The sequence below is a fragment of the Episyrphus balteatus genome, chromosome 2 (assembly GCF_945859705.1).
Source record: "Episyrphus balteatus chromosome 2, idEpiBalt1.1, whole genome shotgun sequence".
Classification (NCBI taxonomy): Eukaryota; Metazoa; Arthropoda; class Insecta; order Diptera; family Syrphidae; genus Episyrphus; species Episyrphus balteatus.
The window spans coordinates 83,367,122-83,379,481 of NC_079135.1; the positions used below are offsets into that span (position 1 = coordinate 83,367,122).

A 12,360-nucleotide genomic window follows, 5' to 3' on the forward strand; every position below is an offset into this window, starting at 1 on the left:
AAGGAAAATCCAAAAAAAATAAAACTAAACTCGGTAGATGAGTCTGAACATATTGATCTTTTAAAACAAAATCTTCTCTCAGATGGCTTCAAAACACCTAACACTACCTCTACAATGGATGACTTGTTATCCTCTTCGTCAATGAAAAAGAACGGAAAACATAACAGATTTATAGAACGGTTATCACAAGAGCAACTTCACCAACTACCACCAGAATATAAAGATTTAATTATAAATAAATCCAATGCGCTTGATAAAACGTATGGTGTATATTTTAAAAATGGGAAATGGTATATCGGTAACGGAGAATTAAGTATTCTTGATAAAAATAATATTAAAATTAAAAACAATACTTATAAGGGAACAAATGGATTGTATGAACTTATATTTAAGAAAAACCCTAAAGAAGACACTTTCACTCCATCAGATTTAAAGAACTATGAAACCATATTAAAAGATACAAATGCGCATAGAAAAGGATATGATTCACGAAATCAAATACATGGAAATCGTGGATATAAATATAAATCAATAATACAAAAATTGTTTAAATTAGATAATGCAACACAATCATTATCACCTATATCAGCATCATCACCACAGCAACAATCGGTTTCAGGAAGTGGTCTCATGCGATTTTCAAATTTCAAGAAAGACTATATATACTGGGATGACCCCAATGAGTTGGTAGATAGAATTAGACTTCTTATTGCTTCACAGCAAGCTGGACACAGTAATCACACTAACGAAATTGTTTCAATTGTTGAAGAACTAAAAGAATCCAATATTATTGAATAAGCAACAAAAAAATGACTGTTGATAAGTTTGGCCGATATTCACATAGAGCTGCACCTACTGGACCTAGAGGAGAAAAAGGTCCTCCTGGTGTAGAGGGGAAGCAGGGTTTACCTGGACCACCAGGACCACCTGGACCACCTGGAGAAGGTTTTCTTAAGACAGAAAATAATGATTTTAATATAAACTGGAAACGAATGCAAAACCTTCAAGAGCCAATAGAACAATCAGACGCAGCTACAAAGCAATATGTTGATCATGCAATAGATCAGTTAAAAAAGTATTTCGAAAACGAATTTAATAAGATCACGAAAAATTCCATGAACCAACATCAATTGTCGTGAAAACATTGAACTTGAAGGTTATATTTACGTTATGTCTAACATTAATTATAAAATAATAGTGGATGAAATCTCAAAATTTCTTGAAGAATATAAAAAAATTATTCTTGAAGAACACCATGAGGAATTCTTGAGGAACATAATCTTTTTTAAACAGTTTGTCAATGTATCATGTAAGATTTCGAATCACGGGTGCCATTTTGAAAACTGTCCATGGTTTTCTAACTTTTGTCAAAATGGTCCTGATACATGTGCATGTTACATGCTTGAAAATAGATTAATTAGGACAAAAAAAATAATGGCATTGTATAAGAGATTAAAATAAACAAATAAAATTTAATTATAAAACATACATACATAAAGATCAAAATTTATTATTGTGTTATCATTTCAAACAAAGATGAATAAAAGAGAAGTTGTCGAGGAACTTCATAAGTCTACTCGTAAGAATTTTCCAAGGAGACGAGTAGTTATCAAAGGGTTAGATGATTTGTGGCAGGCTGATCTAGTGGAAATGATTCCGTATTCGTCAGAAAATAAAAACTTTCAGTATCTTCTCACTGTCATCGATACTTTTTCTAAATTTGCTTGGGCTACTCCTATTAAAAGTAAAACGGGGTACGAAGTTACTCTCGCTTTGCAAAACATATTCAAAAAAGGTCGTTTGCCAAAGAATTTACAAACAGATGATGGCAAAGAGTTTTTCAATCGTACATTTAAAAACCTAATGGAAAAATATAATGTCAATCATTATTCAACATATACTCATCTAAAAGCTTCAATTGTTGAACGATTCAATCGAACCTTGAAAACACATATGTGGAAAGAATTTAGTGTTAATGGCAATTATAAGTGGATAAATATAATAGCAAAACTTACTGAAAAATATAATAATTCTAAACATCGTACAATTAAAATGAAACCATCTGATGTTAATGCTACAAATGAGAATCATCTACTCACCAACATCTATGATTATATTAAAATACGTGTAAAACCTAAATTCAAGGTTGGAGAGTTTGTCAGAATAAGTAAATACAAACATGTATTTGAAAAAGGGTACACCCCCAATTGGACAACAGAAATTTTTAAAATAGTTAAAGTAAATCTCACTAATCCAATTACATATTTGCTAGAAGATTATCAAGGGAACCCTATTAAAGGTGGATTCTATGAACTAGAATTACAAAAAACAAAATTTCCCAATACATATTTAATTGAAAAAGTTCTTCAAAAGAAAAGAGATAAAATATTTGTAAAATGGTTAGGATTTTCTGCTGATCACAACTCTTGGATACCTATTAAAAAAGCAAAGAAATAGAAAAAACTTGTATACATTTATTTTTATTTTTTATTAATAATAAAACTTTTATATTTACATTCAAAAATTTCTGTTTTATTTCGAAAAAAAATACATTAATATTTAAGAAACACTCATTGTATAAGTTTGTTTCATTGTTTTGAAGTCTATTAATTCTACATCCGATTTGTACTCAAGATCTTCTTTCATAAAGAGTTCAACTTCTCCATTACTTAACACTCTTTCAGTTTCATATTCATGATATTCATAACACTTAATACTCAGTGTGCGTAAATTATAATTACTGTCGTATGTACATCTGATAGTAAGCGCCTGGTCATCGTTGAACTCCAATTTAAAATGCCTATAAAATATGTCTTTACTTTGAATGATGCCTGATATTTCGATCTCCTTTTTAATCAAGTCTTGCCTAAATTTTTCGATTGCCTCATCCACAGTAATGATTTTACTTTCTTCGTTTTTCAATGTTGTTGTTGTTGTTCTAAGTGTAGTCAGGGGATCTCCCTCATCATTTTGGATTGTAGTTTCTGTATTTGACAAATTTTTAAGAACCCCAGCTGGATAATACGATAATAATTTAAATGACAATCCTATTGTCACTGTATCGTTATTAGGTAGATTCAATGCAAACGATAGATTATTTGAAACATTTGATTGGTTCAAATCAATGCCTATCGGAAGTGGAAAGCCAAGTATAGTATTTGGTAATGTTATACTACAAATAACAAGTGCAAAAAAGATGAACATTTTCAGAAATAATAATTTTAAATTATCTTATTGGAGTGTTTGTTTGTCAAATGATTTTTATAGACTGAATTACTAATCAAACAGTAAAATAAATTTATAGTTTAACAATACGATAGGGAAATATAAAACAATTACTCAAAAAAAAAAAAAAAAAAAAAAAAAAATCAAACGCGTCACACCCCCACAGTTCAGTGGCTTCAACATAATTCAGAAAAGAACCAATTCTAATCATCTAATTCAATGTCAATGCCAATGCCTTAAAGCAATGTCAAACTGAAAACTCTTATCTTAGTAAGATACTCAATGTCAATGCCAATGCCTTATGCAATGTCAAGTTGAAACCACAAAAATAAACAATAATCTTTTTTTTTCTTTTTTTTAAATTCATTTCAAAAATTCAAATTACAACCGTTTGTTTGAATAATAATAATCAAACCGTACAAATGTGGTATGCGTCACACAATTAACTACAAGAGAATTCTTATCATTCTTTCGCCCCAAAAAAAAATAAATAAATAAATTTAAATTCAAATTTCAACCGCTTGTTTGAATAAAAAATAATCATTCCGTACAAATGTGGTATGCGTCACACAATTAACTACAAAAGAATTCTTATCATTCTCTTACCCCAAACAAAAACAAATGTTTCTCTGTCGTCGTCGGGTGCCGGTTTTTAGTCGTAGTTGCTTACGTTTTTAGGGTATCACACTACAACAGGTAAATATAAACTAATTACCTTTCGAATCACCTATCTCACTCAAACATAGTGCTGTCTCTTTCTGGCTCAAAACTCTCAGTCCACGGTGCCCTATTCCCTACTGATAACTAAGGATAAGATTATTGATATTAAAAGCCTTTTCATATTTATGCCTAAATCAGACCAAGAATATTATGAAGCGTCAAATCAAAAAATTAGAATAAATTCTTTAGTTTGATATTTATTTAATTTACTTTTATTTATGACCATATATTAATTTAACCAAACTTGGTTTATTTTTATTTTATTTCTTTCATATTTCATAGGATGACTTTTATTTTTTGTTAAGACATTTTTAAAATTTTTTGTATGTTTATGGTCATATTTTTTGGTTTTTCTTTATTTTAGATATATTTATTTTAATAATTGAGCCTCTAAGTCAAACCAATACCTACTACTTCTATGTAATAAGAAACTATTTTTTAAAGATTTAATTAATAAATAAAAACGAACTGTGAAAATTTTTTTATTTATTTTTTAGTATTGGAATGTTGTACGTGCGCCTACTTTGTCGTACGTGTACGGGATGGAAAAAAAAGTTGATTTTGGTGGTGTTTACGACAAACTGATTTTGGATAAAAAAACTTGATAATTTGAAAACTAAAATAGATGTGACAATTTTGACAACATGAATATGAAGAAGATATAAACGCGTTAGGTATATCTTTTGATCTAGAGCACATACAAATTTTATTTAACTTTAATACGTATGCTGATAATATAACCTCTCATTTTACATATGACACATAACGGTGCTTGCTCTACAAGTAAACAATCTTAATTGAAAAACTTAAAAAAATACCTCAAAACACCTGTGGGGATCTGTGCAACCAGTGTAGGAAGTACCGTAATCTCAGTTTAAAATTTCGACATGGTTTGGTTATGACTGAGGAGTCATGTAAAAGTTAAAATAATAAGCTTTCAGATGGTATAAAATTTATTATAAGTTTTCTTTTAAAAAAATGGATTTAAAGGTGTGAGAAGAGGAAAAAAATTGATTTTTTTTTCCTTTTTTTGATGAAAACTGATTGGGTTCCAAAAATTCTAGCTCTTTTTGTAGATGATATAGATATTTTCATCTGAATTATTATAGGTTGTCATACAAAAAAAATGGATTTAAAGGTGATGGAATAAAAAAAGATAGATTTTTTCGATTTTTTTGCAAGAAAAATGATTTTTTAAGGTAAAAGTGAAAACCACGTGTGAATTGCACACATTATTTTTTTTTTTTAGGGCCCTTGATGTATCATTTGTTGGTTGCTAAGATTATTCAAGTAGCATTTTTGGGGCCCAAAGATATTATAATTTTTATTTAAAAAAAAAAAACCGATTTAATTTTTTGGGGCTCCTGAGGAAATATTTTATTTTTTAAATGAAATATTTTGTCCAGTCGGGGCCCTGGCGTGTCGGAAGCCCCAATGATGTGTACGCCCCTGATAGACAGGTTATCTGAATTTGTCAAAAAGAAACATTTTTACTCAAAATTCATCGAATGAGAAAACAAAAAAAAAAAGGGTTTTTAAGCTCTATTCACAAGCTTCTTGAAAGTCTGGTTGCTGAGTTATTTGCATCCAAACATTTTTTTCTAACTTTCGGAGGCAAATATCTGCGGACCAAATTCTCGTAAAAAGTTTTGGTTTAGGTACTGATTTAAGTATACGTTCAAAGAGAACAGGTCTACCCATTTAGTTCAAAATTATTGATTTATTTTTATTAGATCTTTTAAAAAAATTCAATGTGTACCCGTTGCCAAAAAAAAAATGCAATTTAAAAAAATTCTTCGAAATTAATCGAGTCAGTCATCAAAAGAAAGGTCTCTTTAAGTCTCGAATCAAGGATTGGTTTAAAGATATGAGTTTTTAATAACAAGTTCTATGCATTTAGATTAAAAAATTAGCAGTCTAATTTTTGTTATTTTCGAAAAAAAAAGTAAAAGACAATATAAAGGGAGAAAACACTTTATACGCATTTGCAATTAAAATTCAACAACTGCAATATGCTCAAGTCCTGGGAAAAATACATTTCTTAACCATTGCTTTGTCTTATATGCATTTTGGAGATTCAAGCGTATACCTTAAACAATTCCCCTTAACATCCATTATTGCCATACAATAGCTTTTAATAAAACAGAAATTCTCTATAATCCATTTATCAGAAGGATAGCTAAATAAATAACATTTTGTGTGTGTTTTATATACTTTCAGGCGAACATCCAGCAGCAATGCATCATGGCGGTGTCTCCCCCAACTGCAGACTGTCACATACATTACTCCTATTGTTATCCCTGGCAATAACATTTCGATTGCATCATAAGATTCGATGGAAAAATTCCAAAAAGCTATCGAGTACATAGCCCTTAATGGAATTGTCACTGTAAAATTTACTATCCTGTTATCATTATTATTATATATAGTTTAAGAATCTAAGAAAAAAAAAAATTAAGAAAAATGGAGCAACAACAACCAAACACAAATAGGAAATAAAATTTTAAGAAAAAATTAAAAAAAAAAAAAAATAAATATAAAAATATAATATACATACATAAAATCTAGAAACAACAATTTTTTCGTACATATATTTTTTAACTTTAAGTTGTAAGTACTTTTTATATTTAATGTAATTTATAATTGAAATATTTATATAGATACATATAAAAACATTAAAATAAATAAATTAACAAAAACAAAAAAAAAACACGTAAAAAGTTGTAAATTATTAACATTCTGATTATGTCCTTCTCTCTCTCAAAATATGTATTAAAAAAACTTTCTTATTTTGTGTTAAACACTTAAAAAAAAAAATTCGTATTGAAAATCGGAGATGTAAATTATTGAAATTGATAAAATAAAATTTGTGTAAATTCATTATTTATAAAAAAAAAGAATGAAGAAAAATAAAATAATTATATATAAGAAATAGCACTTAAAAAAAAAATTAAAACGAAGTTGAAATATAATAAAATTGCTATTTCTTTAACGTTACTGTACGTATACATAAAAAAGTATATAGATAAAAATAATGTTTTTATTTGTTATAGAAAAAAAAGATAAGAAAAAAAAAGCAACATTTTCGTTTGCATATCATATATGCAAATTTTAATTTTAAACAAAACTTTAATTCAAATAAATTACAAGTTTATTAAAAACAAAAATTATACAAAGAAATATCTAATGTTTATTGATAAGGGTAGATTTAAAAATAAAAAAAAAAATATAAAAAAGAAAAATTAATAAAACTAAATACGGCATGCGCTCTGTGAAATTGTGGCACGAATGTGTGTCTGATTTAATTCAGATTGTAAGCCAATTTAATTGAAAAAAAAACTAGGCTAATTGAACGTTTAGAGATTTAAGATTAAACTAAATGATTGTTTTTAATTGATAAAAATAAAATAAAAATTATTATTAAAGATGAAATCGAAATTGTTCTTTATTTTAAAAATTTAATCAATATAAACCATAAATTCAAGACTTTAGGCTGCTAAGTGATCACATACATATGAGTCATATAAATTATATTCCAAAGGCCTTTAGGAAAAACATTTTTTAGTCCTCTGTTCTTGGTAGAGTTGAAGGTTATGGGTTGTTGTTAGGGTTGTAAAAAATTATTTTTTGTAATGCATTTGTTTTTCATTACAACTTAAAAAAAATTAAGAGTATACTTACTTAATTTAGAGGAAAATCTTATTTGTGAAATAGTTTGTAATTTTTCACTAGTAGAATCTTCTTAATGAAAAAAAAAATATCAATTATAAAAACAGGAACAATGTTAAATCAGCAAAAGTTTTGGGAATATTTTAAAACTTTTAGTTCTCAGTTATGATTAGAGCTTAATTAGCCTTTCTTTTGATGTAATCTTCGATAGATTTGGAGAACTTTTTAGGCAATTTTTTCTCGAAAATCTTAAAAAAATAGATTTGAAATTTTTTTAGTGAAATCGATAGGCCTGCTCATTGTGAAGTCATATCTGTACCTAAACCAAAGCTTGTTCCGAGACCTTGGTCCGAAAATATCGTCTTCCGAAAGTAAAAAAAAAAAAAAATATTTCGATTGCAAATAATTCAACAGCCGGACGCCTAAGAAACTTTTGGTTTTCAGTTATGAATAAAGCTCAAAAAGGCCTTTCTTTTGATGTACTACTCGATAGATTTGGAGGGTTAACCTTGATTTTTTCTCGAAAATCTTAAAAAAATAGATTTGAAATTTTTTTAACGAAATCGATAGCCCTGCTCATTGTGAATTTATATCTGCTAACCAAAGCTTGTTCCGAGACCTTGGTCCGAAAATATCGTCTTCCGAAAGTAAAAAAAAAAAATATTTCGATTGCAAATAATTCAACATCCATACGTCCAAGAAACTTTTGGTTTTCAGTTATGAATAGAGCTCAAAAAGGCCCTTCTTTTGATGTACTACTCGATAGATTTGGAGAAATTTTTTTGAAAATTCCTTATTTTTAGGCAAGGGGTTAGTTAACCTTGATTTTTTCTCGAAAATCTTAAAAAAATAGATTTGAAATTTTTTTAATGAAATCGATAGGCCTGCTCATTGTGAAGTCATATCTGTAAACCAAAGCTTGTTCCGAGACCTTGGTCCGAAAATATCGTCTTCCGAAAGTAAAAAAAAATAAAATATTTCGATTGCAAATAATTCAACAGCCAGGCGTCCAAGAAACTTTTGGTTTTCAGTTATGAATAAAGCTCAAAAAGGCCTTTCTTTTGATGTACTACTCGATAGATTTGGAGGGTTAACCTTGATTTTTTCTCGAAAATCTTAAAAAAATAGATTTGAAATTTTTTTAACGAAATCGATAGCCCTGCTCATTGTGAATTTATATATGTTAACCAAAGCTTGTTCCGAGACCTTGGTCCGAAAATATCGTCTTCCGAAAGTGAAAAAAAAAAATATTTCAATTGCAAATAATTCAACAGCCAGACGTCCAAGAAACTTTTGGTTTTCAGTTATGAATAAAGCTCAAAAAGGCCTTTCTTTTGATGTACTACTCGATAGATTTGGAGGGTTAACCTTGATTTTTTCTCGAAAATCTTAAAAAAATAGATTTGAAATTTTTTTAACGAAATCGATAGCCCTGCTCATTGTGAATTTATATCTGTTAACCAAAGCTTGTTCCGAGACCTTGGTCCGAAAATATCGTCTTCCGAAAGTAAAAAAAAAAAAATATTTCGATTGCAAATAATTCAACATCCATACGTCCAAGAAACTTTTGGTTTTCAGTTATGAATAGAGCTCAAAAAGGCCCTTCTTTTGATGTACTACTCGATAGATTTGGAGAAATTTTTTGAAAATTCCTTATTTTTAGGCAAGGGGTTAACCTTGATTTTTTCTCGAAAATCTTAAAAAAATAGATTTGAAATTTTTTTAATGAAATCGATAGGCCTGCTCATTGTGAAGTCATATCTGTAAACCAAAGCTTGTTCCGAGAATCCGAAACTTTTGGATTCAGTTATGAATAGAGCTTAAAAATGCCTTTCTTTTGATGTAACATTCGATGGATATGGAGAACTTTTTTGAAAATTCCTAATTTTTAGGCAAGGGGTTAACCTTGATTTTTTCTCGAAAATCTTAAAAAAATAGATTTGAAATTTTTTTAATGAAATCGATAGGCCTGCTCATTGTGAAGTCATATCTGTAAACCAAAGCTTGTTCCGAGACCTTGGTCCGAAAATATCGTCTTCCGAAAGTAAAAAAAATAAAATATTTCGATTGCAAATAATTCAACAGCCAGGCGTCCAAGAAACTTTTGGTTTTCAGTTATGAATAAAGCTCAAAAAGGCCTTTCTTTTGATGTACTACTCGATAGATTTGGAGGGTTAACCTTGATTTTTTCTCGAAAATCTTAAAAAAATAGATTTGAAATTTTTTTAACGAAATCGATAGCCCTGCTCATTGTGAATTTATATATGTTAACCAAAGCTTGTTCCGAGACCTTGGTCCGAAAATATCGTCTTCCGAAAGTGAAAAAAAAAAAATATTTCAATTGCAAATAATTCAACAGCCAGACGTCCAAGAAACTTTTGGTTTTCAGTTATGAATAAAGCTCAAAAAGGCCTTTCTTTTGATGTACTACTCGATAGATTTGGAGGGTTAACCTTGATTTTTTCTCGAAAATCTTAAAAAAATAGATTTGAAATTTTTTTAACGAAATCGATAGCCCTGCTCATTGTGAATTTATATCTGTTAACCAAAGCTTGTTCCGAGACCTTGGTCCGAAAATATCGTCTTCCGAAAGTAAAAAAAAAAAAATATTTCGATTGCAAATAATTCAACATCCATACGTCCAAGAAACTTTTGGTTTTCAGTTATGAATAGAGCTCAAAAAGGCCCTTCTTTTGATGTACTACTAGATAGATTTGGAGAAATTTTTTGAAAATTCCTTATTTTTAGGCAAGGGGTTAACCTTGATTTTTTCTCGAAAATCTTAAAAAAATAGATTTGAAATTTTTTTAATGAAATCGATAGGCCTGCTCATTGTGAAGTCATATCTGTAAACCAAAGCTTGTTCCGAGACCTTGGTCCGAAAATATCGTCTTCCGAAAGTAAAAAAAAAAAATATTTCGATTGCAAATAATTCAACAGCCAGACGTCCAAGAAACTTTTGGTTTTCAGTTATGAATAAAGCTCAAAAAGGCCTTTCTTTTGATGTACTACTCGATAGATTTGGAGGGTTAACCTTGATTTTTTCTCGAAAATCTTAAAAAAATAGATTTGAAATTTTTTTAACGAAATCGATAGCCCTGCTCATTGTGAATTTATATCTGTTAACCAAAGCTTGTTCCGAGACCTTGGTCCGAAAATATCGTCTTCCGAAAGTAAAAAAAAAAAAATATTTCGATTGCAAATAATTCAACAGCCAGACGTCCAAGAAACTTTTGGTTTTCAGCTATGAATAGAGCTCAAAAAGGCCTTTCTTTTGATGTACTACTCGATAGATTTAGAGAAATTTTTTGAAAATTCCTTATTTTTAGGCAAGGGGTTACCTTGATTTTTTCTCGAAAATCTTAAAAAAATAGATTTGAAATTTTTTTAATGAAATCGATAGGCCTGCTCATTGTGAAGTCATATCTGTAAACCAAAGCTTGTTCCGAGACCTTGGTCCGAAAATATCGTCTTCCGAAAGTAAAAAAAAAAATATTTCGATTGCAAATAATTCAACAGCCGGACGCCTAAGAAACTTTTGGTTTTCAGTTATGAATAAAGCTTAAAAAGGCCTTTCTTTTGATGTAACATTCGATAGATTTGGAGAACTTTTTTGAAAATTCCTAATTTTTAGGCAAGGGGTTAACCTTGATTTTTTCTCGAAAATCTTAAAAAAATAGATTTGAAATTTTTTTAACGAAATCGATAGCCCTGCTCATTGTGAAGTCATATCTGTAAACCAAAGCTTGTTCCGAGAATCCGAAACTTTTGGATTCAGTTATGAATAGAGCTTAAACAGGCCTTTCTTTTGATGTACTACTCGACAGATTTGGAGAACTTTTCGAAAATTCCTAATTTTTAGGCAAGGGGTTAACCTTGATTTTTTCTCGAAAATCTTAAAAAAATAGATTTGAAATTTTTTTAACGAAATCGATAGCCCTGCTCATTGTGAAGTCATATCTGTAAACCAAAGCTTGTTCCGAGACCTTGGTCCGAAAATATCGTCTTCCGAAAGTAAAAAAAAAAAATATTTCAATTGCAAATAATTCAACAGCCAGACGTCCGAAAATATCGTCTTCCGAAAGTAAAAAAAAAAAAGAATATTTCAATTGCAAATTATTCAACAGCCAGACGTCCAAGAAACTTTTGGTTTTCAGTTATGAATAGAGCTCAAACAGGCCTTTCTTTTGATGTACTACTCGACAGATTTGGAGAACTTTTTTGAAAATTCCTAATTTTTAGGCAAGGGGTTAACCTTGATTTTTTCTCGAAAATCTTAAAAAAATAGATTTGAAATTTTTTTAACGAAATCGATAGCCCTGCTCATTGTGAAGTCATATCTGTAAACCAAAGCTTGTTCCGAGACCTTGGTCCGAAAATATCGTCTTCCGAAAGTAAAAAAAAAATATTTCGATTGCAAATAATTCAACAGCCAGACGTCCAAGAAACTTTTAGTTTTCAGTTATTAATAGAGCTTAAAGAGGCCTTTGTTTTGATGTATAACTTGATGGATTTGTAGGACTTTTTGATTTGTTTGTAATATTTTACTTGAATGCCTAAAATAGGCCTGTTGATTATGAACTCATATCTTAAATTCAAAACCAATTTAGATACTTTGGTTAGTTAGATTTTATTTAATAAACCAATTCTTTCGAATGTCGATTAAAGCTATATAGAATGTAGTGAAACAAACCCATAACCTACAAATACATAACTCCCCTTAACTACCTTATTAAATAGCGCTTT

The 12,360-nt window shown here is 29.2% G+C and overlaps 1 protein-coding gene across 2 annotated transcripts in view; it reads left to right on the plus strand.

Moving 5' to 3' along the window:
• The window catches only part of LOC129909845 (zwei Ig domain protein zig-8), a 430,837-nt gene extending 424,470 nt beyond the window's left edge, over positions 1–6,367 (plus strand). For both annotated transcript variants that reach the window (XM_055986959.1, XM_055986960.1), the window contains exon 8: positions 6,166–6,367. In XM_055986959.1, the coding sequence (XP_055842934.1) occupies positions 6,166–6,314 (149 nt within the window). In that variant the 3' untranslated portion in view covers positions 6,315–6,367. The remainder of the gene's footprint in view (positions 1–6,165) is intronic.
• Positions 6,368–12,360: the final 5,993 nt, after the last annotated feature.